At 41.3% G+C, this 25,104-nt stretch overlaps 1 protein-coding gene across 2 annotated transcripts in view; it reads left to right on the top strand.

Annotated features, from left to right (window-relative positions):
* The first annotated feature begins 910 nt into the window (after positions 1 to 910).
* USP45 (ubiquitin specific peptidase 45) overlaps positions 911 to 25,104 on the top strand; it is a 78,764-nt gene continuing 54,570 nt past the window's right edge. For both annotated transcript variants that reach the window (XM_055330726.1, XM_055330727.1), the window contains exons 1-5: positions 911 to 943; positions 5,905 to 6,014; positions 16,558 to 16,730; positions 17,796 to 17,899; positions 22,508 to 22,608. In XM_055330726.1, the coding sequence (XP_055186701.1) occupies positions 5,915 to 6,014; positions 16,558 to 16,730; positions 17,796 to 17,899; positions 22,508 to 22,608 (478 nt within the window). In that variant the 5' untranslated portion in view covers positions 911 to 943; positions 5,905 to 5,914. The remainder of the gene's footprint in view (positions 944 to 5,904; positions 6,015 to 16,557; positions 16,731 to 17,795; positions 17,900 to 22,507; positions 22,609 to 25,104) is intronic.

The raw sequence follows: 25,104 nt of genomic DNA, 5'->3' as shown, positions 1-25,104 counted from the left end.
CTGCCTCTCTGTGTCTCTCGTGAATAAATAAACTCTTTAAAAATAAAATATTCTCAAACCAACTATTTTTACTAAACATATGCAGACCACTTTGGCGGATAATGGAACTTCGAAGTGTACAGGTGTAGGACAAGAAATTAGGCCAGCAATAATGGGGGGAAATGCAAGATAACATGCCAAATGTCAGATGTCACTATTGTACAGAAAGGTGTGACGGAGGGAAGTCGGAGGCTACTCCTTCAGGCTCTCAGCAACGAGTGCGACTTAAGCCCGACTCCGTTAAGACCAGAGCTGCGCGCTCCACACAGTTTGGGGGGCAGCCTGGAGTGCTCTGCCGTCGTTCTAAGATTAGCTTGGCCTCTGGGGGCTCTGCGGACGTCGAGAACGCAGGAGCCCCGCGAGCCGGCCCCGCCCCCGCCCCGCCCCGGGTGCGCCACCCCTAGGGCACGGCCTCCCGCCCTCCGGTGGGGAGGGGACACGAGGCCTCGCCCACCCCGGGTGCTGCACCCCTAGGGCACGGCCCCTCCGCCCCTCCCGTGGTGCCGGCACACGAGGCCCCGCCCATGCCCCGCCCACCCCGGGTGCACCACCCCTAGGGCACGGCCGCCTCTGCGGGGCGGACACACGAGGGCTCCGCCCCTTCCCCGCCCCACCCCGGGTGCATCACTCGTAGGGCACGGCCCCCCGCCCTCCGGTGGGGAGGTCACACGAGGCCCCGCCCATGCCCCGCCCACCCCGGGTGCTGCCCCCCTAGGGCACGGCTCCCCGCCCTCCGGTGGGGAGGGGACACGAGGCCACGCCCACCCCGGGTGCACCACCCCCCGGGCACGGCCCCTCCGCCCCTCCCGTGGGGCCGGCACACGAGGCCCCGCCCTGCCGGCCCGAGGTCGGCCGCGCAGGCGCAGTGCCTCCCGGTTGTAGTCGCGGCGGCCCGGCCGGCGTGGTGAGTCCGGGTTGCGGTGCTGGGGTCGCTGCAGCGTCTGGGTCTCCGCCGGTTCTGCCCCAGCGCCTGGTGGCAGGACGGGCCTGGGCGAGGCCCCCTCCGCGCTCCCGCCTCCGCGAGCCCGGGGGGCTCCAGGCGGTCGCCGGGGGCCGCGTGCGTGCGGCGGGGCTGCGCGGCGGCCGAGGGCGTTTGGGCGGGAGGGGCCCGCGGGAGGGGCGGGGCCTCCGCCCTGCGGACCCCGGCGCCGCCCGACAGCCTTCCCGTCTCCCTCCCGCGCGCCCTCCTCACCGCCCATTTTCTCTTGAGGAACTTGGGGTGCTGGTAGTAGGCGCCCTGGAGACGGGCTGCCGGGGTCCTGCCGGGTCTCGAGCCCCGTGCACCGCCCACTGGCTCGGCGACCTCTGCAGGTCCCTTGCCCTCTGTGTGTCTGTTTCCAGTGTGTACGGGGGTGGGGGTGGGGGCAGTAATAGTGACCTGTCTCGTCCCTTACCCTTGGTTGTGGTCCAGTGGGACAGTGTCTTTGACGTGCTTGGAGCCGAGCGTGATGCACAGCAGAAGCATGGAAGTGCTGTTCATCTTCCTGAGCCTGGTACCAAAAGGAGCGTTGTGTCCTCCCCGCGCTGAAGATAGTTACCCAACAGTCCGAGGGTTGGGGGAAAAAAAATTGTTTTATTTTTTTTTGAGACTATGGGCTTTTGTTTGTATAGCATGTTTTTGAATTTTAATTTATTTAATTAATTTTTTTTTTAAGATTTTATTTAGTTGAGAGACAAAGAGCACGAGTAGGGTGGAGAGGAAAAGCAGACACTCGCTGAGCAGGGAGCCTGAGGTGGGGCTGCATTCCAGGACACTGGGATCATGACCTGAGTGGAAGGCAGATGCTTAAGGCCTAGAGCCACCCAGGCACCCCAGCATGTTTTGCTTTTTTTTCTTTTAAATCAGACATTTCTAAACAACTCAGTTGCACATCTTACAGCAGAGAAAAGACATGTTAGAGGAATACTGAAGTTGAAAGCTGGAAAGATTTGTTTGGGAAACCGCATGAAAGAAAGGGCCAGAACTTACTTGTCCTGGAAAGAATAAACCTACCAGGCCTGAGACGGCTATCCTTAGAAAGATCCGCTTGCAAGGCTACACCTTGTTTGGCATCTGGCAACAATATAGTTTATGCCTTGCACTACTGTTTGTGTCGAAGTCACCAGCCCCCAGAAAAAACCCTGGCCTGTGAGTCTGTAATGGGCTTCCCTGGGCAGACACATTGCACAGACATTGCTGGATTTTCCTCACTGAGGAGAAAGAATGCGCTCTGTTTGACCCTTTCTGGGAGGAAGAGAACATAAGGAAGCCTGCACATGGATTCCTGCAAACTTGACCTGTGTCTTTTTCCATTATGCTCAGGTTGTATGTCCATACTGCCTTGCTGTAATAAAAGGTAGCCATGAGTACAACTACATGCCGAGTCCTGTGAGTCCTTCCAGTGAATCTTCAAATGTGAGGGTGGTCTTGGAACTCCCCAGATGCAATATTGGTGACAGGAAGTACTTGAAGATCTAATAACCGGATTTTAATTTTGTCTCTTTCTGCCTAAAAAGGAAAGAAAAAGAGAGCTATACAGATACGTGCTGAATAGTGGGTTACTGTCCAAAGTTATATCTATGTTTAGACATACTGCAAGTGTCAGAAAAATCACTAGAAATTGACTATGTGGCCAAGTTAAGTGCCTGCCTTTTACAGACCTTTTATAGAATGTAGGTCAAATACCTGGTTCTTTTTGTTATTCTGCAAGCACTATCTATGTGTCGCTGCCTGTCTTTATCAAGAGGTGATTTGAGAAGCTGGGGAAAGGTATGAGCAGCTTCCAGAAGCCATTTTTTTTTCCTGGATTCTTTTAGTTACGCCTATATTTTCAGGACATTAAGTTGAAATAGTTGGAGGGAAGTCTGCAAGTTTGGCGGTGGAAAGATGACATTTGCCATCTGATTATATCTTTTTTCCCTCAGTAAAGCAGAAGACTAGATACTCTCTTGAGAAGTAGGGAGATGGAGATTTATTTATTCATTTTTAAAGGTTTGGGAGAATGAGGAAGGTTTCAGATGGCTGTGTGAGGAGTAAGTAAGTAGGTTTGCCAGGAAGTGTAGTAGATAATGGCATGTCTTGATCCATTTGAGATTGAGATTGAGATTATGAATTTGGTGGACCCAATCTGCTTTCTTACAAGATTTTCTCCGGCCTGTTTGGATGCAGACATGGTGAAAGTGTTTAATTGGGTTCATTTAGGTTTGTTTTTTTTTTTAATATTTTAATTATTTTAAAAAAGAGATTTTATTTATTTATTCACGAAAGACAGAGAGAGAGAGAGAGGCAGAGACCTAGGCAGAGGGAGAGGCAGGCTCCCTGCAGGGAGCCCGATGTGGGACTCGATCCCAGGACCCTGGCATCACCGTCTGTTACCATACAACATTATTACAATATTTTTGACTATATTCCCTATACGATACTTTTCATCTCCATGACTTATTTATTTTATAACTGGAAGTTTGTAACTCTTAATCTTATCTATTATAAAATCTATAAGATTTTATTTATTTATTCATGAGAGACACACAGAGAGAGGCAGAGACCTAGGCAGAGGGAGATGCAGGCTCCCTCCTGGGAGCCTGATGCAGGACTCTATTCTAGGACCCCAGGATCACCACTGGAGCTGAAGGCAGATGCTCAACTACTGAGCCACCCAGAGGCCCCTGGGTTTGGAGTTCTGTTAGAGGAGTGATGTGGTAGTCTTTAAGGCTGTGCACATGTGTTTTGTCCTTCTGTGTACATAGTAAGGTTGCATTCTTTGTACACAGCCCACATCCTACCCCCTACCCATGTCCACTTGAAGTTAAATGTGCCATATGACTTGCTTGGACTGCTAAAATGTGAGGAGATGTGACGTACATCATGTCCGAGTGAAGCTTTAAGACTCCATTTGCTACTTCCCCATCTCCCTGCCTTGCTATAGTGATCATGGAAGCACGTGGTGAGATGCAGCCTCCTGTCAGGCTGAGCACTAAAGGTGAATAGGATTGGCTGAACAGGCAAAGCTGGAAGTACTCGAATTTGTGATTAGAGAATGGAATACTTGAATTAATGATTTTGCAAGTAAGTAAGGTAAGAGTGAGTGGATGAGGAAGTTTGGAGGGAAAAGGTAGTCAGAAATGAAGTGGTCAAGGAACTCAGAGGCCTTGTGCATCTCTAACCCTGAAGGTCATAATTTGTTGCAACTCAGTTCAAGAGTGATGACCTCTGGAGTTAAAGAAATGGCTCTTAAAAATGGTAAACTAAAAAGCTCCTTATGTGGAATATAAGGCCTCTGCCTCTCTCTCTCTGTCTCTCATGAATATTCTGAATCAAGATTCAGAATTTAGGGCACCTGGGTGGCTCAGTGGTTGAGCGTCTGCCTTTGGCTCAGGTCGTGATCCTGGGGTTCTAGGATTGAGTCCTGCATCAGGCTCCTTGTGGGGAGCTTGCTTTTCTCTCTCTGTCTCTGCCTCTCTTTAAATAAAATCTTAAAGGAAAAAAAAATTCAGGATTTATTTATGTATTCATTTTTAAAGGTTTATTTATTTTAGAGAGCATGTGCGCAAACACACGGAGAGACAGAGGAAGAGGGAGAGGATCTCAAACAGACTTCCCACTGAGTGGAGCCTGGCATGGGGCCGAATCCCATGACCCTGAGATCATGACCTGAACCAAAATCAAGAATCGGACGCTTAACTGACTGAGCCACCCAGGCACCCCAAGATTCAGAATTTATTATTGAGTTGAAAGTTTCTTCCACCTTGATCAATAAAAGCAAATAGACAAATAGCCATGAAAATTGCAGTGTAGCTTAGCCATAGAACAGATGATATTAGGTAGGATTTAGGCAGAGACTCCAAATACAGTGGTTTGAAAAGATGCTTAATCTTTAATCTAAAATCTTAACAATTGGGCAGCCCGGGTGGCTCAGTGATTTAGCGCTGCCTTCAGCCCAGGGCGAGGTCCTGGAGACCCGGGTTCGAGTTCCATATTGGGCTCCTTGCATGGAGTCTGGCTGTGTCTCTCCCTCTCTGTGTCTCTTATGAATAAATAAATAAAATCTTAAAAAAAATAAAATCTTAACAATTAATTTTGGGTTTTTAAGAAACAGAAAGGACAGAGGTAAGTAACACCATGAAGAAAGAAACTAATTAAGTGTGGGGCATTATACAACCTTGCTATTGAAAGTATGGTCTATGGGGGCACAAAGATACATGCTCTTTGCAACTTACTTTGAAGTAGTTCAGCAAAAACAAGTAAATATATTCACATATTCAGTATCTGTACATACTGATATTTAGATAAAACAAATAGGGCAAAATGTTCTAGATGTGGATTCTAGGCAGTAAGCATATGGGTGTTTATTATATTGTTCTATTAACTTTTCTGGATGTTTAAGTGTTTTCATAATAAAAATGGGGAAAACCTCACCAAAAAAAAAAAAATGCTGCAGCTTAAAACTATTTCTCTCTCAGTAGTTCAGTGCTGGGTCATATAGTGCAGGTAGGCTGGCTCTGCTGTGCTGGGCACCTGGCTTCCTTCCCTGCCCCATTGTGGCTTTTCCAATTTCTACTAATTTCCTAGCTAGTGGGGTGGGAGAAAGGGCAAGGGGAGCACATGACCCAGAAGCAGCACTTATTCCCTTGGTCAAGACTTTAGTTTTGTCATTCACCTGGACATCATCTAAGGAGTAGTTGGCGAAAGTCAAATATGTTGTGCATTTGTATTTTGGTTTAATAAAGATTTCTTTGGTTACATCTGATGTTCTCTTCTTCTGTTAATGTACCAAGCCAACTAAAATTGAAGTCATTTCCTTTTTAATATACATGAAGTAAAATACCTAAAATTTTAGTTTTGAGGATTAAAATGTATTCATTTCAACCTACCCCCAACCTTTTCAGTAAATAACAGATGCGGGTGAAAGAGCCTTCCAAAGCTTTGCCTGAGAAAGTCAAAAGAAGTAAAAGGCCTGCTATACCTCGTGATGAAGACTCTTCAGACGACATTGCTGGTAAATTGTCATATCTGGCATCCTAAATAGCATTGGGGGAAATAACCATCTATGTTTTTCATCAGTAAATCCTTTATTCTTTATTTTTACTCTTTTCTATATGAACTTTTATCCATTATTTTTAAGATTTTAAAAAATATTATATTTATTTATTTGACAGAGAGAGAGCACAAGTAGGGGGAGCAGCAGGTAGCAAAGAGCACAAGGACATGGGGCTCGATCCCAGGACATTGGGATCATGATCTGAGCTGAAAGCAGACACTTAACCACCCAGGAGTCCCCTGCATGAAATTTTATTTTTTATTTTTATTTTTTTGATAAATTTATTTTTTATTGGTGTTCAATTTACCAACATACAGAATAACACCCAGTGCTCATCCCATCAAGTGTCCCCCTCAGTGCCCGTCACCCATTCACCCCCACCCCTACCCTCCTCCCCTTCCACCACCCCTAGTTAGTTTCCCAGAGTTAGGAGTCTTTATGTTCTGTCTCCTTTTCTGATATTTCCCACACATTTCTTTTCCCTTCCCTTATATTCCCGTTCACTATTATTCATATTCCCCAAATGAATGAGAACATACACTGTTTGTCCTTCTCCGATTGACTTACTTCACTCAGCATAATACCCTCCAGTTCCATCCACATTGAAGCAAATGGTGGGTATTTGTCGTTTCTAATGGCTGAGTTATATTCCATTGTATACATAAACCACATCTTCTTTATCCATTCATCTTTCGATGGACACCGAGGCTCCTTCCACAGTTTGGCTATTGTGGACATGGCTGCTAGAAACATCGGGGTGCTGGTGTCCCGGTGTTTCATTGCATCTGAATCTTTGGGGTAAATCCCTAACAGTGCAATTGCTGGGTCGTAGGGCAGGTCTATTTTTAACTCTTTGAGGACCCTCCACACAGTTTTCCAGAGTGGCTGCACCAGTTCACATTCCCACCAACAGTGTAAGAGGGTTCCCTTTTCTCCACGTCCTCTCCAACATTTGTTGTTTCCTGCCTTGTTAATTTTCCCCATTCTCACTGGTGTGAGGTGGTATCTCATTGTGGTTTGGATTTGTATTTCCCTGATGGCAAGTGATGCAGAGCATTTTCTCATGTGCATGTTGGCCATGTCTATGTCTTCCTCTGTGAGATTTCTCTTCATGTCCTTTGCCCATTTCATGATTGGATTGTTTGTTTCTTTGCTGTTGAGTTTAATAAGTTCTTTATAGATTTTGGAAACTAGCCCTTTATCTGATATGTTATTTGCAAATATCTTCTCCCATTCTGTAGAGGTTGTCTTTGAGTTTTGTTGACTGTATCCTTTGCTGTGCAAAAGCTTCTTATCTTGATGAAGTCCCGATAGTTCATTTTTGCTTTTGTTTCTTTTGCTTTCGTGGATGTATCTTGCAAGAAGTTACTGTGGCCAAGTTCAAAAAGGGTGTTGCCTGTGTTCTCCTCTAGGATTTTGATGGAATCTTGTCTCACATTTAGATCTTTCATCCATTTTGAGTTTATCTTTGTGTATGGTGCAAGAGAGTGGTCTAGTTTCATTCTTCTGCACGTGGATGTCCAATTTTCCCAGCACCATTTATTGAAGAGACTGTCTTTCTTCCAGTGGATAGTCTTTCCTCCTTTATCGAATATTACTTGACCATAAAGTTCAGGGTCCACTTCTGGATTCTCTATTCTGTTCCATTGATCTATGTGTCTGTTTTTGTGCCAGTACCACACTGTCTTGATGACCACAGCTTTGTAGTACAACCTGAAATCTGGCATTGTGATGCCCCCAGCTATGGTTTTCTTTTTTAAAATCCCCCTGGCTATTCGGGGTCTTTTCTGATTCCACACAAATCTTAAAATAATTTGTTCTAACTCTCTGAAGAAAGTCCATGGTATTTTGATAGGGATTGCATTAAACGTGTAAATTGCCCTGGGTAACATTGACATTTTCACAATATTAATTCTGCCAATCCATGAGCATGGAATATTTTTCCATCTCTTTGTGTCTTCCTCAATTTCTTTCAGAAGTGTTCTATAGTTTTTAGGGTATAGATCCTTTACCTCTTTGGTTAGGTTTATTCCTGGGTATCTTATGCTTTTGGGTGCAATTGTAAATGGGATTGACTCCTTAGTTTCTCTTTCTTCAGTCTCATTGTTAGTGTATAGAAATGCCATTGATTTCTGGGCATTGATTTTGTATCCTGCCACGCTACCAAATTGCTGTATGAGTTCTAGCAATCTTGGGGTGGAGGCTTTTGGGTTTTCTATGTAGAGTATCATGTCATCGGCGAAGAGAGAGAGTTTGACTTCTTCTTTGCCAATTTGAATGCCTTAAATGTCTTTTTGTTGTCTGATTGCTGAGGCTAGGACTTCCAATACTATGTTGAATAGCAGTGGTGAGAGTGGACATCCCTGTCTTGTTCCTGATCTTAGGGGAAAGGCTCCCAGTGCTTCCCCATTGAGAATGATATTTGCTGTGGGCTTTTCGTAGATGGCTTTTAAGATGTCGAGGAAAGTTCCCTCTATCCCTACGCTCTGAAGAGTTTTGATCAGGAATGGATGCTGTATTTTGTCAAATGCTTTCTCTGCATCTAATGAGAGGATCATATGGTTCTTGGTTTTTCTCTTGCTGATATGATGAATCACATTGATTGTTTTACGAGTGTTGAACCAGCCTTGTGTCCCGGGGATAAATCCTACTTGGTCATGGTGAATAACTTTCTTAATGTGTTGTTGGATCCTATTGGCTAGTATCTTGTTGAGAATTTTTGCATCCATGTTCATCAGGGATATTGGTCTGTAATTCTCCTTTTTGGTGGGGTCTTTGTCTGGTTTTGGAATTAAGGTGATGCTGGCCTCATAGAATGAATTTGGAAGTACACCATCTCTTTCTATCTTTCCAAACAGCTTTAGTAGAATAGGTATGATTTCTTCTTTAAACGTTTGATAGAATTCCCCTGGGAAGCCATCTGGCCCTGGACTCTTGTGTCTTGGGAGGTTTTTGATGACTGCTTCAATTTCCTCCCTGGTTATTGGCCTGTTCAGGTTTTCTATTTCTTCCTGTTCCAGTTTTGGTAGTTTGTGGCTTTCCAGGAATGCGTCCATTTCTTCTAGATTGCCTAATTTATTGGCGTAGAGCTGTTCATAATATGTTTTTAAAATCGTTTGTATTTCCCTGGTGTTGGTAGTGATCTCTCCTTTCTCATTCATGATTTTATTAATTTGAGTCTTCTCTCTCTTCTTTTTAATAAGATTGGCTAATGGTTTATCTATCTTATTAATTCTTTCAAAGAAACAACTCCTGGTTCTATTAATCTGTTCCACAGTTCTTCTGGTCTCAATTTCGTTGAGTTCTGCTCGAATTTTCATTAACTCTCTTCTGCTGGGTGTCGGGTCGATTTGCTGTTTTTTCTCTAGCTCCTTTAGTGTAAGGTTAGCTTTTGTATTTGAGTTCTTTCCAGTTTTTGAATGGATGCTTGTATTGTGATGTATTTCCCCCTCAGGACTGCTTTTGCTGCATCCCAAAGATTTTGAACGGTTGTATCTTCATTCTCATTAGTTTCCATGAATCTTTTTAATTCTTCCTTAATTTCCTGGTTGATCCTTTTATCTTTTAGCAGGATGGTCCTTAACCTCCACGTGTTTGAGGTCCTTCCAAACTTCTTCTTGTGATTTAGTTCTAATTTCAAGGCGTTATGGTCTGAGAATATGCAGGGGACGATCCCAATCTTTTGGTATCGGTTCAGACCCGATTTGTGACCCAGTGTGTGGTCTATTCCGGAGAAAGTTCCATGTGCACTTGAGAAGAATGTGTATTCAGTTGAGTTTGGATGTAAAGTTCTGTAGATATCTGTGAAATCTATCTGGTCCAGTGTATCATTTAAAGCTCTCGTTTCTTTGGAGATGTTGTGCTTAGAAGACCTATCTAGTATAGAAAGAGCTAGATTGAAGTCACCAAGTATAAGTGTATTATTATCTAAGTACTTCTTCACTTTGGTTAATAATTGGTTTAAGTATTTGGCAGCTCCCACATTCGGGGCATATATATTGAAGATTGTTAAGTCCTCTTGTTGGATAGATCCTTTAAGTATGATATAGTGTCCCTCTTCATCTCTCACTACAGTCTTCGGGGTAAATTTTAGCTTATCTGATATAAGGATGGCTACCCCTGCTTTCTTTTGAGAACCATTTGAATGGTAAATGGTTCTCCAACCTTTTATTTTCAGGTTGTAGGTGTCCTTCTGTCTAAAATGAGTCTCTTGTAGACAGCAAATAGATGGGTCCTGCTTTTTTATCCAGTCTGAAACCCTGCGCCTTTTGATGGGGTCATTAAGCCCGTTCACGTTCAGAGTTACTATTGACAGATATGAGTTTAGTGTCATCATGATATCTATTTAGTCCTTGTTTTTGTGGATTGTTCCACTGAACTTCTTCTTAAAGGGGAGTTTTAAGAGTCCCCCTTAAAATTTCTTGCAGAGCTGGTTTGGAGGTCACATATTCTTTCAGTTCCTGCCTGTCTTGGAAGCTCTTTATCTCTCCTTCCATTTTGAATGAGAGCCTTGCTGGATAAAGTATTCTTGGTTGCATGTTCTTCTCATTTAGGACCCTGAATATATCCTGCCAGCCCTTTCGGGCCTGCCACGTCTCTGTGGAGAGGTCTGCTGTTACCCTAATATTCCTCCTCATGAAAGTCAGGGACTTCTTGTCTCTTGCTGCTTTAAGGATCTTCTCTTTATCTTTGGAATTTGCAAGCTTCACTATTAAATGTCGAGGTGTTGAACGGTTTTTATTGATTTTAGGGGGGGATCTCTCTATTTCCTGGATCTGAATGCCTGTTTCCCTTCCCAGATTGGGAAAGTTTTCAGCTAGGATTTGTTCAAATACATATTCTGGCCCTCTGGCCCTTTCGGCGCCCTCGGGAACCCCAATTAAACGTAGGTTTTTCTTCCTTAGGCTGTCATTTATTTCCCTTAATCTGTCTTCATGGTCTTTTAATTGTCTGTCTCTTTTTTCCTCAGTTTCCCTCTTTGCCATTAACTTGTCTTCTATGTCACTCACTCGTTCTTCCACCTCGTTAACCCTCGTCGTTAGGACTTCTAGTTTGGATTGCATCTCATTCAATTGATTTTTAATTTCTGCCTGATTGGATCTAAATTCTGCAGTCATGAAGTCTCGTGAGTCCTTAATGCTTTTTTCTAGAGCCACCAGTAGCTGTATAATAGTGCTTCTGAATTGGCTTTCTGACATTGAATTGTAATCCAGATTTTGTAACTCTGTGGGAGAGAGGGCTGTTTCTGATTCTTTCTTTTGGGTGAGGTTTTCCTTCTAGTCATTTTGCTCAGTGCAGAGTGGCCAAAAACAAGTTGTATTGGGAAAAGGAGAAAAAGACAGGAGAGAAAGAAGTAAACAAAAGAGAAAAAGAAAAAAGAAAAAGGAAGAAAAAAAGAAGAAAAAGAAAGAAAGGGAAAAAAGGGTGGGGAAAGCAATCAGAAATCAAAAAGAAAAAAAAGAAAAACAAACAAACAAAAAAAACCCACGGGGGAGTATCTTCTGAATCTGTAGACTTTAAGTCCCTTGACTTCCCCTGGAACTGGTCCGTCCAGCTGGTCTTCTGGGGGAGGGGCCTGCTGTGCTGATTTTCAGGTGTTAGCACTTGGGGGAGCTGCTCTGCCCCTGCCTGCTGCAGGGCTCAGTGGGGGTTGTTTACCCCGTGAGGCCCCAGGAGGATCAGCCGCAGTTGCTATGGCAACTCTGGAAGCCTGGATTCAGCCTCCGCAGGAACTACGGGGCTCGGGGCTCTCGGTTCTCCGTCTGCAGGGCCTGGAGGCTCCGGGGCGGGGCCGCTGATCTGCTCAGCTCGGGGCAGGAGCGTCCTCGCTGTCCTGGGCCCTCCCGGCCTCTGCCTGTCCCGGGGGAGGCCGGATCCTGGGCTGTGTCCCGGCGCCCTGTGCTCCGGGGCCTGCGCTGGTGGATTCGCGCTCCCGCCCCGCAGCCCCCTCCGCGGAGCCGCCGCCCGAGCCCATCCGAGCTGCTCCGGTCGTCCCGCCGTGCGCGCTGCAGCCCTTAGGGAGCTCGGCGCACTCTCCGGGGCGCAGGTGTCTGTTAGTGTCCCCGGGAGCCCGAGGGCATCCCCGCCCTCCTGGGTCCTGCTCTAACTCTCTGCGAGCCCCTTTCCGCCCACCCGGGAAGGTTGGTGCAGCTCCTGCTCCTCCGGGACGGGGCTCTCCTGTCCTGGGGACACTCGCCCCGGCCTCAGCCCGGCTCCTCGCGGGCCCCTCCCCCTCGGAGGCCTTTTGTTTCTTTATTTCTTTTTCCCCGTCTTCCTACCTGATAGAAGCGCGAACTCTTCTCACTGTAGCCTTCTAGCTGGTCTCTCTTTAAATCTCAGGCCGAATTCGTAGATTTTCAGGATGATTTGAAGGTTATCTAGGTAATTTGGTGGGGACAGGTGATTTGGGGACCCTACTCTTCCGCCGTCTTGCCCCTCCTCCTCCCCTGCATGAAATTTTAAATCACCTTGTCTAGTTCCAAAACATCCTGTTGATATTTTTATTGAGATTTTGTCTAGTTTTTTTTAAATAATAAATTTATTTTTTATTGGTGTTCAATTTACCAACATACAGAATAACACCCAGTGGTCATCCCGTCAAGTGCCCCCTCAGTGCCCGTCACCCAGTCACCCCCACCCCCTCCCTCCTCCCCTTCCACCACCCCTAGTTCGTTTCCCAGAGTTAGGAGTCTTCATGTTCTGTCTCCCTTTCTGATATTTCCTACCCATTTCTAGTTTATAAAATAACTTAAAATTAGCATCTTTTTGTTTTCACATTTCTCATGGCCTGTTAAAGCCAGGCCTTCAAGCCTGGGAGAAGATTCTGGGGAGCTGCTGGCATCAGGCCTGCTTTTTTCTTGAGCTTCGTGCCTTCCATTTCAGCCTCCAAGGATTCTCCCATTCTTTCTCACCAGTTCAGCTCTCCATTTAAAAAGGTGTTTTAAATTTTTATTTCCATTTTTAAGTGTTTTTAACTTGGACAGTATTTCAGGATAGCTAGATTGCTATGTTGAGGGAAGTCTGAATTATATCTTTAAACATTTGTTTTGTTCTGTGAATATGATTTCTTTCAGGGATCCTGAAAAAAAATTTTCAGGGATGATTCCCATGTTAGATCTTCCTTGCCTGTCTTCTCATTATTTTTTCAAATCCTCTAAAACTCCTGCTCCCTTTTCATTTTGTTTGCTCTTTTCATTTTTATCTTTTACAATGTCTTCTGCAGTCTTCACTTTCTGCCCTTTTTATTTGTCATCCTTTTTGTGGTTTCATTTATTTTTTCTTTCATTTTTTTCCCTGAGCTCTGCTACTGCTCTTCCTGCTGTTTTGCCACCTCGTGCCGGTGCATTTGCTTCTGTTTTGTATTTTTATTTCATGACAGTGATTTCTGTGTCATATGCTTTTCGGTTTTCTTCTATTGCCATAGAGTTTGTGGCTTAGATTTTTCCTTGATTTCTCATTGTAAGTCACCTTTCTTGGGCCAGTTAGTTTTAGAATATTTGTGTGAGGAGGGCCAGGGCACTGTCAGGACCATTGGAGTTTTGAGTGTGAGCTCAGTTAGCTTTTACTCCTTTCCAACTCAACAGGATTACGCAGCCCTGGGTTTTTTGAGAATCCAAAGTATCTCTTCTCCCTGACTGACTTAGAGATGAGACTGTTCCCTGTGAATATGGCTTGGTTGTTGTTTGTTGTTGTTTCTCACTTAGTGAATTAGTAGTTGCCTTTTTTGGCTTCTTAAAACAATATTGGATATAGGGGAGCTCCTGCCAGTGTTGTTGCAGCACAGAGATTTAGGTTTCTGTGCTGTGTCTGCAAAGCATGCAGCGTTCTCTGTGAAATCTATAGCTGCAGTATGCTCTCTGCTTCCTTCTGTATGCACTCCTCTTTGATCTCTGCTGTGTTGAGGTGGGACCCTTCCACTTAATTTATGATGTGGTCTTGTGGTTTTTCTGAAAAGGAACTCGTTTTTGTTTTCTATTCTTGTTGACCTTGGTTTCTGGGGAATGGGGAAGTGTTGATTTTAGACCATCATTTGCAAACTAGAAGACCTCCCTGTAAAGTTTTTATTAATATTTAAAATGAAAAACGTGGACATCTTAATTATTGTTTTTGACTTGTTATTGCGAAACAACTATAGGCTTTAATGCATCATTGTATGTTTTATTCGGGAATCCCTAGAGGACTTATTTGACAGATGAAATTTAGACAATTGTACATTTTTTTAAATTTAGACAATTATATGACTAAACAAGTTACAGAAAACTGAGCACAAAAAAGTACATATTTTTTTACATTTCCCTGCCCTTCCCCACAAAAGATTGTGAATGCTATTTAAACGCTGGTTAGTTCTTGTAGGAAACATCAAACTTTCAAATTTACTTAATAATAAGTATATATGGTTGAAGCATTTAAATGGTAATAGATTTAATTTAGAGGCCTGAAACCTTTTATCATGAATTCAGTTATCTCTGAATTCATTAACAATTTCAGTTTTATAAGTCTGAATTGCAGAATCAGAGAATAGTTAAGTTGTACCCTGGCCAGATCCCACCCCAGGGATAATACAGAAGATGTATGGAATGATTTTTCCCCTTAGAAATTTAAAATATAAAAACTCAAAGCAATGACATTTGGTAAAGCACTTCTAGGTCCTGTACTGGTATGGTCATCTATCAGCCTTCCCCAGAATCCCCGTTTCTTTAATGGCATGTGTTCTTGCTTTTCAAATATAGGACTTCAGAATTACCCCTTTTATGTCTATTCTTTCAACTTGTTCTTGGTATGAAATTGGAAGTCCTAATCTTTCACCAGATTTACACATTATTTTTGTTGAAATTATGTTTCACAACAAGTCACTCGTCAGGAGTCACATTCTTAGGCTTCAGGATGAAATGGAACTAACGCTTAGCCTCTCTCTAGTTCACTAATGGGTGAAAAGGAGTGCTGCACACTTAGGAAGGGAAGTGGAGGAAGTCAAAATGTACATACTCCTGTTCCCCTCTTCAAGTTACTCAGTCTTTCCCTTTGTTTTTTAATTTTGGCAGAGAGTTGTGGTTTTGGTGTTTGAGATAGTTGAGGTAGAGAAATGGAAATGTTCAGGTATTTGGGAGAAGTGGAAGTGTTATTGTGTCCTTGGAAGAAGAATACAGTTATCTGAAGAAATAAAAACATATTAACTTATTTTGGCCACTTGTCTACACATAGAGGAGTCCCAGTGGGACTCTGTTGTAAGGGGTAACTAAGGACCATGCAAAGTCATTTTTTTTAATAAGAAATTTATTTTTTATTGGTGTTCAATTTGCCAACATACAGAATAACACCCAGTGCTCATCCCGTCAAGTGCTCCCCTCAGTGCCCGTCACCCATTCACCCCTACCCCCCACCCTCCTCCCCTTCCACAACCCCTAGTTCATTTCCCAGAGTTAGGAGTCTTTATGTTCTGTCTCCCTTTCTGATATTTCCTACCATTGCTTCTCCCTTCCCCTCTATTCCCTTTCACTATTATTTCTATTCCCCAAATGAATGAGACCATATAATGTTTGTCCTTCTCCGATTGACTCATTTCACTCAGCATAATACCCTCCAGTTCAATCCACGTTGAAGCAAATGGTGGGTATTTGTCGTTTCTAATGGCTGAGGAATATTCCATTGTATACATAAACCACATCTTCTTTATCCATTCATCACAAAGTCATTTGTTATTTGGTAGTATTCATTAAGGAGAGTTCTTGTTCCTGTAAATTATGCCATTGTTTGTTCCTCTCTCTCCTTTCTCCCTATAGTGATGAAAATAGCTTGAGAGCAGAGGTAGGCTCTGTGGAATGATTATATGTATGTATCTTAATGAGAAGAAAATGTATTAAAAATACATTATGCTTGGCATAGTAGCTGCTCAGTAAATAATCTACTTTATTTGTTAAACTTTTTATTTTTGAACTAATTAACAGGAAGTTTCAAAAAGATATACAAGGGGGTCCCATTCACTCTTCACCCAGCCTCTCCTGATTTAACATCTTGTATTTCTATAGTACACTATCAAAACCAGGGAAATGACATCAGTACAATCCTTAAAGCTTATTCTGTTCCACCAGATATGCAAGGCCTCGTGTGTGTGTGTGTGTGTGTGTGTGTGTATTTGAGTGTGTGTGCCTGTCTGCGTGGGTATAATTCGCACTTTTATTACATGTATAGTTTTGTATAATCATCACAATTGAGATACCTGACTGTACCATTACCATTTCAAGGGTTACCTGTTTATAGCCACACTCCCTGCTCTCCATCCATAGTCCATAGCAGCCACAGATTTGTTCTTCAACTCTGTAATTATGTTATTTCAAGAATGCCTTATAAATGGAACCATGCAGTAGTATCCTTTTGAGTTACTTTTTTTTTGAATCTCTTTGCTTTTTAGTTACAGCATTTTAATGCTATTGACTTTTGCTTATTGATGATAGCACTTTGGTTTAGTAAAGAAAATGTTCAAATTTTGTTTTGTCTTATTCAGTAGGTTTTACTTGCCAACATATAAGTCATGCTATCAGTGTGAATCATGTGAAGAAAGCAATAGCTGAGAATGTGTGGTCAGTTTGCTCAGAATGTTTAAAAGAAAGAAGATTCTGTGACGGGCAGCCAGTACTTCCCTCTGACGTTTGGTTGTGCCTCAAGTGTGGATTTCAGGTCAGAAAAATGATTTTTATCTGTGAATTTGTCTTAGATATTTTTCTTCTATGCTTATTGTGAGTTGGACTGTTGGTAATGTTTAGAACTTAAATTTATTCCATGTTTAGATAGAACTCTCCAAGGCTGAACTTAGAAATATTTGTTAAGGCAGAGTAAAATGTATGTTATTTTTATAAAGTAATCATGTTTGGTATAGAAATACTTTGAAAGGGAATCCAACCTACCTGCAGTAGTTCTCATGTCTTACTTGCCTTTACCTATTTGTGTTTACTTAAGAAATGGATCCAAGTTTTTTTGCATCTTACTAGATTAATTTTTTTAAAGATTTTATTTATTTATTCAAGAGAGATACACAGAGAGAGAGAGAGAGGCAGAGACACGGGCAGAGGGAAGAGCAGGCTCCATGCAGGGAGCCTGACATGGGACTCGATCCTGGGTCTCCGGGATCACAACCTGGGCTGAAGTCGGCGCTAAACCACTGAGCCACCCGGGCTGCCTCATTAGATTAATTTTTTTTTTCTATGAAAAGATTTTTTTCAAAACAATTTTTCTGAACAGCTTAGAAGGTATTACTATCTGTAATATCCTTTGAATAACATTTAAGATGTGTATAATTTTTCTAAAATAAGAGGAATCCTTATTATCTCACATGGTTCGTAAGTAGGACCACTTCAAGGCTAGTTAATTCAATGAAAAGGACATTGAAAACTAACGTTTCTTACATTTTTCTTTTGTGCCACTCTCACTTTCATGGCTTTTTATGGCCAAAGATGTTTCATGCATTATGTATCATACAGCAATCCCCAAAGACCAGAAAGAGGGCAAAAAGTACATCCTTTCCCTGTTTTTGTTTTTAAATGTATGAAACTTTCCATGAAACATCTAATAGACTACCCCTTGAGTTGCACTGGCCAGAACTGGAACTCATTTCTTTACTTACCTGGTGAGGGAAATTACTGGATTGGTCTGAGTCTCAGTATAAGTTTGCATATGATTTAAGTTTTGATTAATTTAAACAAATTTATATGTAGATCATACAAATAACATTCTATTCCTCTGTAGGGTTGTGGTAGAAACTCAGAGAACCTTCATTCACTGAGGCACTACAAGAGTTGGAGAACAGAATCTCACTGTATTACAATTAGTCTGAGCACGTGGGTTATATGGTAAGTTAGATGTTACAACTTATGTCCACTACAAAAAATACCATTTTCTTTGAGCTTTCCAAGGTAAGATATTTTGAGATGTTATACCAACGTATGCTTTTTAGCCTGAACACAACCTGTGGAATGCTTTAAGAAAACTAATATTACCCGTAGATATAAAATTTAAATAAGGAAAAGTTGAGTCATCCTTCTACATTTTTAAGACTTTTCTTCATAGGATAAAGAAAACATTCTTCCTAGTTGATTTTTTGTAATGAATTTGCTAATACAGAATTCCAGAGTTCTACTAGAGAAGGAAGGTGCTTTAAGCAGTCAAGTGGTTGGGTGATTCCCTACAGGGAAGGGGTAAGCCTGGGCATTTGTAGTTTTGTAAAAACCTCTCAGGTGATTCTACTACTTAATCCTGGCTGGGAACCACGTCCAGTATCTTCATTTTAAATATAAAGACACTGAGTATCATTTACTCTTTTATGGTTACAAAGTAAAAGTCCAGGCACTAAATCAAGTCTTTTGATTTGCTAGTTTCTTACCAGCATACCACACTGGCTTCAGTGGTAGAAGTGGATACTGTATCAAAAAACTTTGCATATATTTTACAATAAACTTTTCTTTTTTTATATATGTATTTATCCAACAGAAATTTTCTAAATGGAATCTATAGATTCCTGTAGATTCCTTGAATGAATTTGCAAAAGTTTTCAAGTTTTCCTTGAACAGAGATTTTCAATTTTTTTTTTTAAGATTTTATTTATTTATTCATGAGAGACACACAGAAAGAGACAGAGACATAGACAGAGGGAGAAGCAGGCCCCATGCAGGGAGCCCGACGTGGGACTCCAGGATCACGCCCTGAGCCAAAGGCAGACGCTCAACCACTGAGCCACCCAGGCGTTCCAAGAGATTTTCAATTTTAAGACAAAAATATTTTAACTCTGTGTTTTCGCTTCTGGGTTCTAAAATTTATATAACGATATTTTGGCTTATAGAACAGATAATCATAATTTGTGGTACAGGTCACGTACTTGCTGCATATGTTTTTGTTTGGGTTGGCCCCAAGTAATAATACTGCGGAGAAGGAGGAAAGCTTGGAGATAGCTTTCTCTGTGCATGATACACTGGAGCCTGAGGGAGAGGAGGATGATGCCATAGTGTGGCAGCTTAGGAAATATTTCCCTGTAGTCTGAATAGAGCAGTGGTCTCAAACAATGGGGCACATCACAATCACCAGGAAGGCTTGTTAAAATAGATTGCTGGGCCTCAGCCTGGAGATTCTGATTTAGTAGTTCCTGGGTAGGGCCTAAGTATTTGCATTTCTAACAAGTTCCTAGGTGTTGTCAATGCTGCTGGTCTGGGGACCACAATTTGAGCATCACAGGAATAGAGGAAGGTAGAGGGAGAATTGAGTCACACCTGTTAGAATAGAATGATTTCAAGTGAGCCTGTATCAGAACTTTTTGTTGTGGCTCATAGGACCACATCATGGTATGAATGATGATATAATTTCAGCAAAAACAAAACCAAAAAAAAAACAAAAAAAAAAACAAAAACCCTTACCTAGCACAATAGTGTTGTTAATTTTAACACTATTGATTTTATAATTTTGTTTTTATGCTTAATTGTAAATTTTGCTTTCATAGATACATAGAGTTATAAGGCTGACCAATTTATTGGTCATTTTGTGAGAATGAGATTTCTATTATAATGAAAATAATTTAAGTCACATTTGGGGGTCTGTAAAATTATTTTCCATTCTAAGGAAGAAATTCAAGTTGGTCACATGTATTTACAGAAATTTAAAGTTTGAGACTATTTTCTTTTTCACATCTAATTCTTAAACCTTAAAAAGTTTAACAGTTATATTGTTATATAGAACTCTTTAATTTTTTTAAAAAGATTTTTATTCATTTATTCATGAGAGACATAGAACGGCAGAGACAGAGTCAGAGAGAGAGAAGCAGGTGCCCCACAAGGAGCCTGATGCGGGATTTGATCCTAGGACCCAGGATCACAACCTGAGCCAAAGGAGGACGCTTAACCGCTGAGCTACCCAGGCATCCCTAGAGCTGTTTAATTTTTTTAAGATGTTATTTATTTATTCATGAGAGACACACAGACAGAAAGAGGCAGAGACATAGGCAGAGGGAGAAGCAGGCTCCATGCAGGGAGCCTGGCGTGGGACTCGATTCCGGGGCTCTGGGATCACACCCTGGGCCGAAGGCAGGCGCTAACCTACTGAGCCACCCAGGGATCCCTGAGCTGTTTAATTCTAAGATGATAATATTCTTTTGGTTGTTGTGAGGAATTAAACCAGAAAATGCATGTAAGGCATTTATAGCAAGTAGATGCTCAATTACATTTTTTTTTTGTTATTTCTAATGGAAACAAAATTAATTTATGTTGTGCTATCCTCTTTTCTTCAAATTCACTGCTATTGTGTTTTTTTAATTTACATTTTCTTTTTGTACTCTTCAAAGTTACAATATATTTTATACCGAATAAAAATTAGATTGCAATGTCAATAAAAATTTCTTGACATTTCAATATTTTGCAAATGAGCAATTTTTGCTAGTTTTGGTAATAATTACATTAGTAAATTTTGAGCATTTATTATAGTGTAAGCCTGGTAACTCTAATTACATTATTTGAATTCCATCATGGTCTGTTAGAAAAGGTGTTTTAGGAATGTTTTCTGTGACTTGTTTCCTTCAAGATTTATGTATATGAGTCTATGTATTTCTGTGTGCAAGTGATAGAGTAATACTTGTATTTTGAGTAAAAATAAATATTTGAATTTTGAGTGCTGTTTAGAAAAGAACCCCCCCAAAAAAAGAAAAGAAACCCAAATCTAATTTATAGATTTCTAATCTATAGGTTCTAATCTCAGAACCACTAGTAATTATAAGATTGTGACTATGTAACGTGATGCTGCTATAACACATATTTTAAAACACTTTTAATACATTCAAATATATGTTTTTATTTGACCATTGGATCTTATGAAGATAAAGGAAACAGGTAATAAGAATACATAGAAAAAATCTTTATTAATACTAAATGCGCTAATGAGTAAGCTTATGGAGGGCAGTTTTCTAAAAAGGAATGTGCTTTTAAAAATCTCTTTGTGGGGGATCCCTGGGTGGCTCAGCGGTTTGGCGCCTGCCTTTGGCCCAGGGCGCGATCCTGGAATCTGGGGATCGAGTCCCACGTCAGGCTCTCGGCATGGAGCCTGCTTCTCCCTCCTGTCTCTCTGCCTCTCTCTCTCTATGTCTATCATAAATAAATAAATAAATCTTTAAAAAAAAAAAATAAAAATAAAAATCTCTTTGTGGGCAGCCCCGGTAGCGCAGAGGTTTGGAGCCACCTGTAGCCTGGGGTGTGATCCTGGAGATCCGGGATCAAGTCCCACATCGGGCTCCCTGCATAGAGCCTGCTTCTCCCTCTGACTGTGTCTCTGCCCCTCTCTCTCTGTGTCTATGAATAAATACATAAAATCTTAAAAAAAAATAAAAATCTCTTTGGGAACTTTCTCTTCCCACCTAAGCCCCAAAGAAAATAAAACGTTTACCCAGTCTTCCCCATCTCTACAAGTGGCATCTCCATCACTTAAGTATTCAAGCCAGAAGCCTAGCAGTTACTTTATTTCCCTTTTTATCTTGTTTTATTTTTTAATCCTTGAACAAAATGATATAATGAAATCCTCTATACCCACTACCCAGCTTTAAACATTCCCAACTCACAGCAAGTCTTCTTTCTTCTAGACCAGAATTTCTCAATCTCAGTGCTGTCGTCATTTGAGGTGATAATTCTTTGCTGTGAAAGGACCATCCTGTACATCAAAGGATGTTTAGCACTGTCTACCTTGTGGATACCAGTAGCAGCTTCCCCAGTTCTAACAGCCAAAATGTCTCAAAACATTCCCACATGTTCCCTAGGGAGCAAAATTGCTCCTGTTTGAGAATCATGGACTTACCCCACATCCACTTCCCCCTTTCCATGGCAATTATTTTATACTTCCCCGTTTCTACCTGAAATATGTGTAAAGTAGATCTGTTCATTTTTCTCCAGATCTACTGCTTTTACCCTGATATACCTGCTTCTGTTCCTGATTTCCTCCATCTGACATTAGTCAGAGTGATGTTTTTAAAATATAGATTGGGGGCACCTGGGTGGCTTAGTGATTGAACAGCTGCCTTCAGTTCAGGGCATGATCCCAGGGGCTTGGGATCGAGGCCCACATCAGCTCCCTGCAGGAAGCCTGCTTCTCCCTCTGCTTATGTCTCTGCCTCTCTCTGTGTCTCTCATGAAAAAATTAATTAAAAATCTTTTTTAAAAAATAAAATATAAATTGGATCACATCACTTCCCTGCTTAAAGATTTCCTCGTGGCTTTCCATTACACTTGGGATAAAGTATCAAAACTTTATTTTGAATGATAGGCTCTGTATGAACTGTCTTCTCTAGAATTACCTAATGCCTCACTCTAAATATACTCTCCCCTGCCATTTCAGACAAGATTGGATAATTATCAACTTTATTACTTTATTACCTGGTGTACAACATTAATGAACATGCTTTCATAATATTTGCTTACATATTTATATTTTTTCAGGTGTTATGAATGTGATGAAAAACTATCAACACATTGTAATAAGAAGGTTTTGGCTCAAACAGTTGATTTTCTCCAGAAACATGTTTCTAAAACACAAACAAGTAAGTTAAGCAGTTGCTAAAGAAATTTGTATTAAAAAAAATTAAGACAAAAAGAAATTTGTATTAAAGTATGATATTCTGTATTTCATATAGAGTTTATAAGTTCATAAATAATGCCTTAGATTTTTGCTGTGACCTCTCCACACAAGTGCCATGCATTCCTAAGTAGCAATCTTGTGATGTTATCTTGTGTTGTATTTACATAACTAAAATGAGAAGCTAGAGAGGGTGGTGACTGGATCATGGGCTTCGGAGTCACACAGTGCTGAGTTTGAATTTGGGCTTCACTTAAATTACTTAGTTTACTTTAAAAATTAGGATGATATTTCTATTGTGTGGGCTTATTGTGAGGATTACAGAAAATGTTTTCTAAAAATTGAGAAATAATGTATTTAAAAATACTTATATAATGCCCAGGACATATTTCTGAAATGATATCTATTATTCGTTACATAATCATAGTGCAGTTCTGACATTACCCGGAGTTAGGCTAATCTTACAGATTAAGCTCTATTTTCTACAGCCCAATATACAGTTGTTTTTGTTAGCTATTGCTCTGAGACAGTAAGGGCAAACAAATACCAAAGGAATTGGAGAAGGTAAGCACAGGTTCGGACAGCTGAAGAAATGATGAATTTTATTCACTCATTTATTCAACAAACATTTATTGAAACCTTAGTCTGTCTCAGGCATACAAGTCAGAGCTCCAATTCTACTCAAATAAAGAACCAGGAAAATATGGTGATAATAGACATTTACCACTTCAGGAAAGGGTCGCCTGAGTGGCTCAGTGGTTGAGCATCTGCCTTCGGTTCAGGGCCTGATCCCAGGGTCCTGGGATCGAGTTCCGCATTGGGCTCCCTGCAGGAAGCCTGCTTCTCCCTCTGCCTGTGTCTCTGCCTTTCGCTGTGTTTCTCATGAATAAATAAATAAAATCTTAAAAAAAAACAAAAACAAAAGCAAAAACACACTTCAGGAGCAGATGTTGGTCTTAATGCTGCCTCCTGAAAACTGCACATTTAATGTGGGTTTTTTTTTCCCCCCACAATAAGATATGTAGGGATATGATGGCACGGTGGCAAAAGTCCAGTTGTAGGAAATGTTTTATCGGGATTTTTTTTTTTCACCTTAGACGTTTCTTGAAGAATAAAGCCAGTCTGATTTCATTCCAGTTTTACAGATTTCTTGAATATTTATTATCATAATGTATGTAAGGTTGGGAGCATGGAATGATATGGTACAAAGACCATGGGCCTTGTCAGAGTGTGGGGTCTGGCATTCATATTGGACTCTTTCAGTCACTGGCTATATGACCTGGGGTGGGTTACAGTTCATCTGAGCCTCATTTTTCTCAGCAGTTCCTCCGTCTTTTTCATGGTGCTTCAGGGAATAGAGATTGATAAGACAGTTCCTGTCCTAAAGAATAATGATAAGCAGAATGGAGTTATATTTTGATGTTCAGATATTCTAAAAGGGTTGTAATATTCAATTGAAAGGAAGTGAGAAAGAATTGTGAATGAGTTGGCTTCAGGCTGAAGAATTTTGGGTAGGTAGAGGTTAGAAAAGCAATCATTTCGAGTAGTGGGAAGCACTGGTGCAACCCTTAACTGTGTTTATGGAACCATGGGTAGCACCTGGAATGCTGGGAAACAGATTCTTGAGGGAGCTTGAGAGTGTGTCGAGCCTTCAAAGTTAGGGAGAGATCTAATTCTGAATTCAAGGTTTCCAGAAGTTCCAGGTCAAAATGTCATTTTGTTTGTGTTCCATGCTACAATATCTCTCAGGCAAGTTTGATTTAAAATAAGATCTGTTGGCATTTGAGAAGTAAGGTTTTTGGGATAGTAATCTGTAATATTCTTTCTGGTCTGAGGCTTTATTTTTATAAAATACATTAAAAATCAGATATGAAAGTTTCTGTTGAGGTTTGTAGGAATGCTGGATTATGATTATGCAGCTATTTTATTTTTTATTTTTAAGATTTTATTTTTTTTATTCACGAGAGACACAGGGAGAGAGGCAGAGAGAGACATAGAGGGAGAAGCAGGCTGCCTGCAGGGAGCCCAGTGCAGGACTCGTTGCCCGGACTCCAGGATCACGACCTGAGCCAAAGGCAGATGTTCAACCACTGAGCCACTCAGGTGCCCCTATGCAACTATTTTTAAATCACAGTTGTAGAGACTGTAGAAATATAATAATGTCTGAATATGGTAATGAAAAAAAGATTATGAAACTATACTGTATTTTAGGTGGGAGGATAAGAATGGTTTTAAAGGATTCTTTTTATATTTTGCTCTAAGAAAAATAACTGCTGAGAAAAGCCTCTATCTGTACTTTACACATGTTAAGTTATGCAAATCCTGAACAATTTCATGTCTAATAACATCTATTACATCTAATTTAGCTACTCTGCACAGAGAAATCTAGACCAGTGCCCCATCCTTTTGTAAATACCACCAGCTCAGTGAATCTCAGCTTTTGGTCTCAATAGCCTGTTAA

This window comes from Nyctereutes procyonoides, unplaced genomic scaffold (assembly GCF_905146905.1).
Source record: "Nyctereutes procyonoides isolate TBG_1078 unplaced genomic scaffold, NYPRO_anot_genome, whole genome shotgun sequence".
Classification (NCBI taxonomy): domain Eukaryota; kingdom Metazoa; phylum Chordata; class Mammalia; order Carnivora; family Canidae; genus Nyctereutes; species Nyctereutes procyonoides.
Note: the sequence above shows the minus strand (reverse complement) of the source record. Positions and strands in the feature narration are given on the sequence as shown.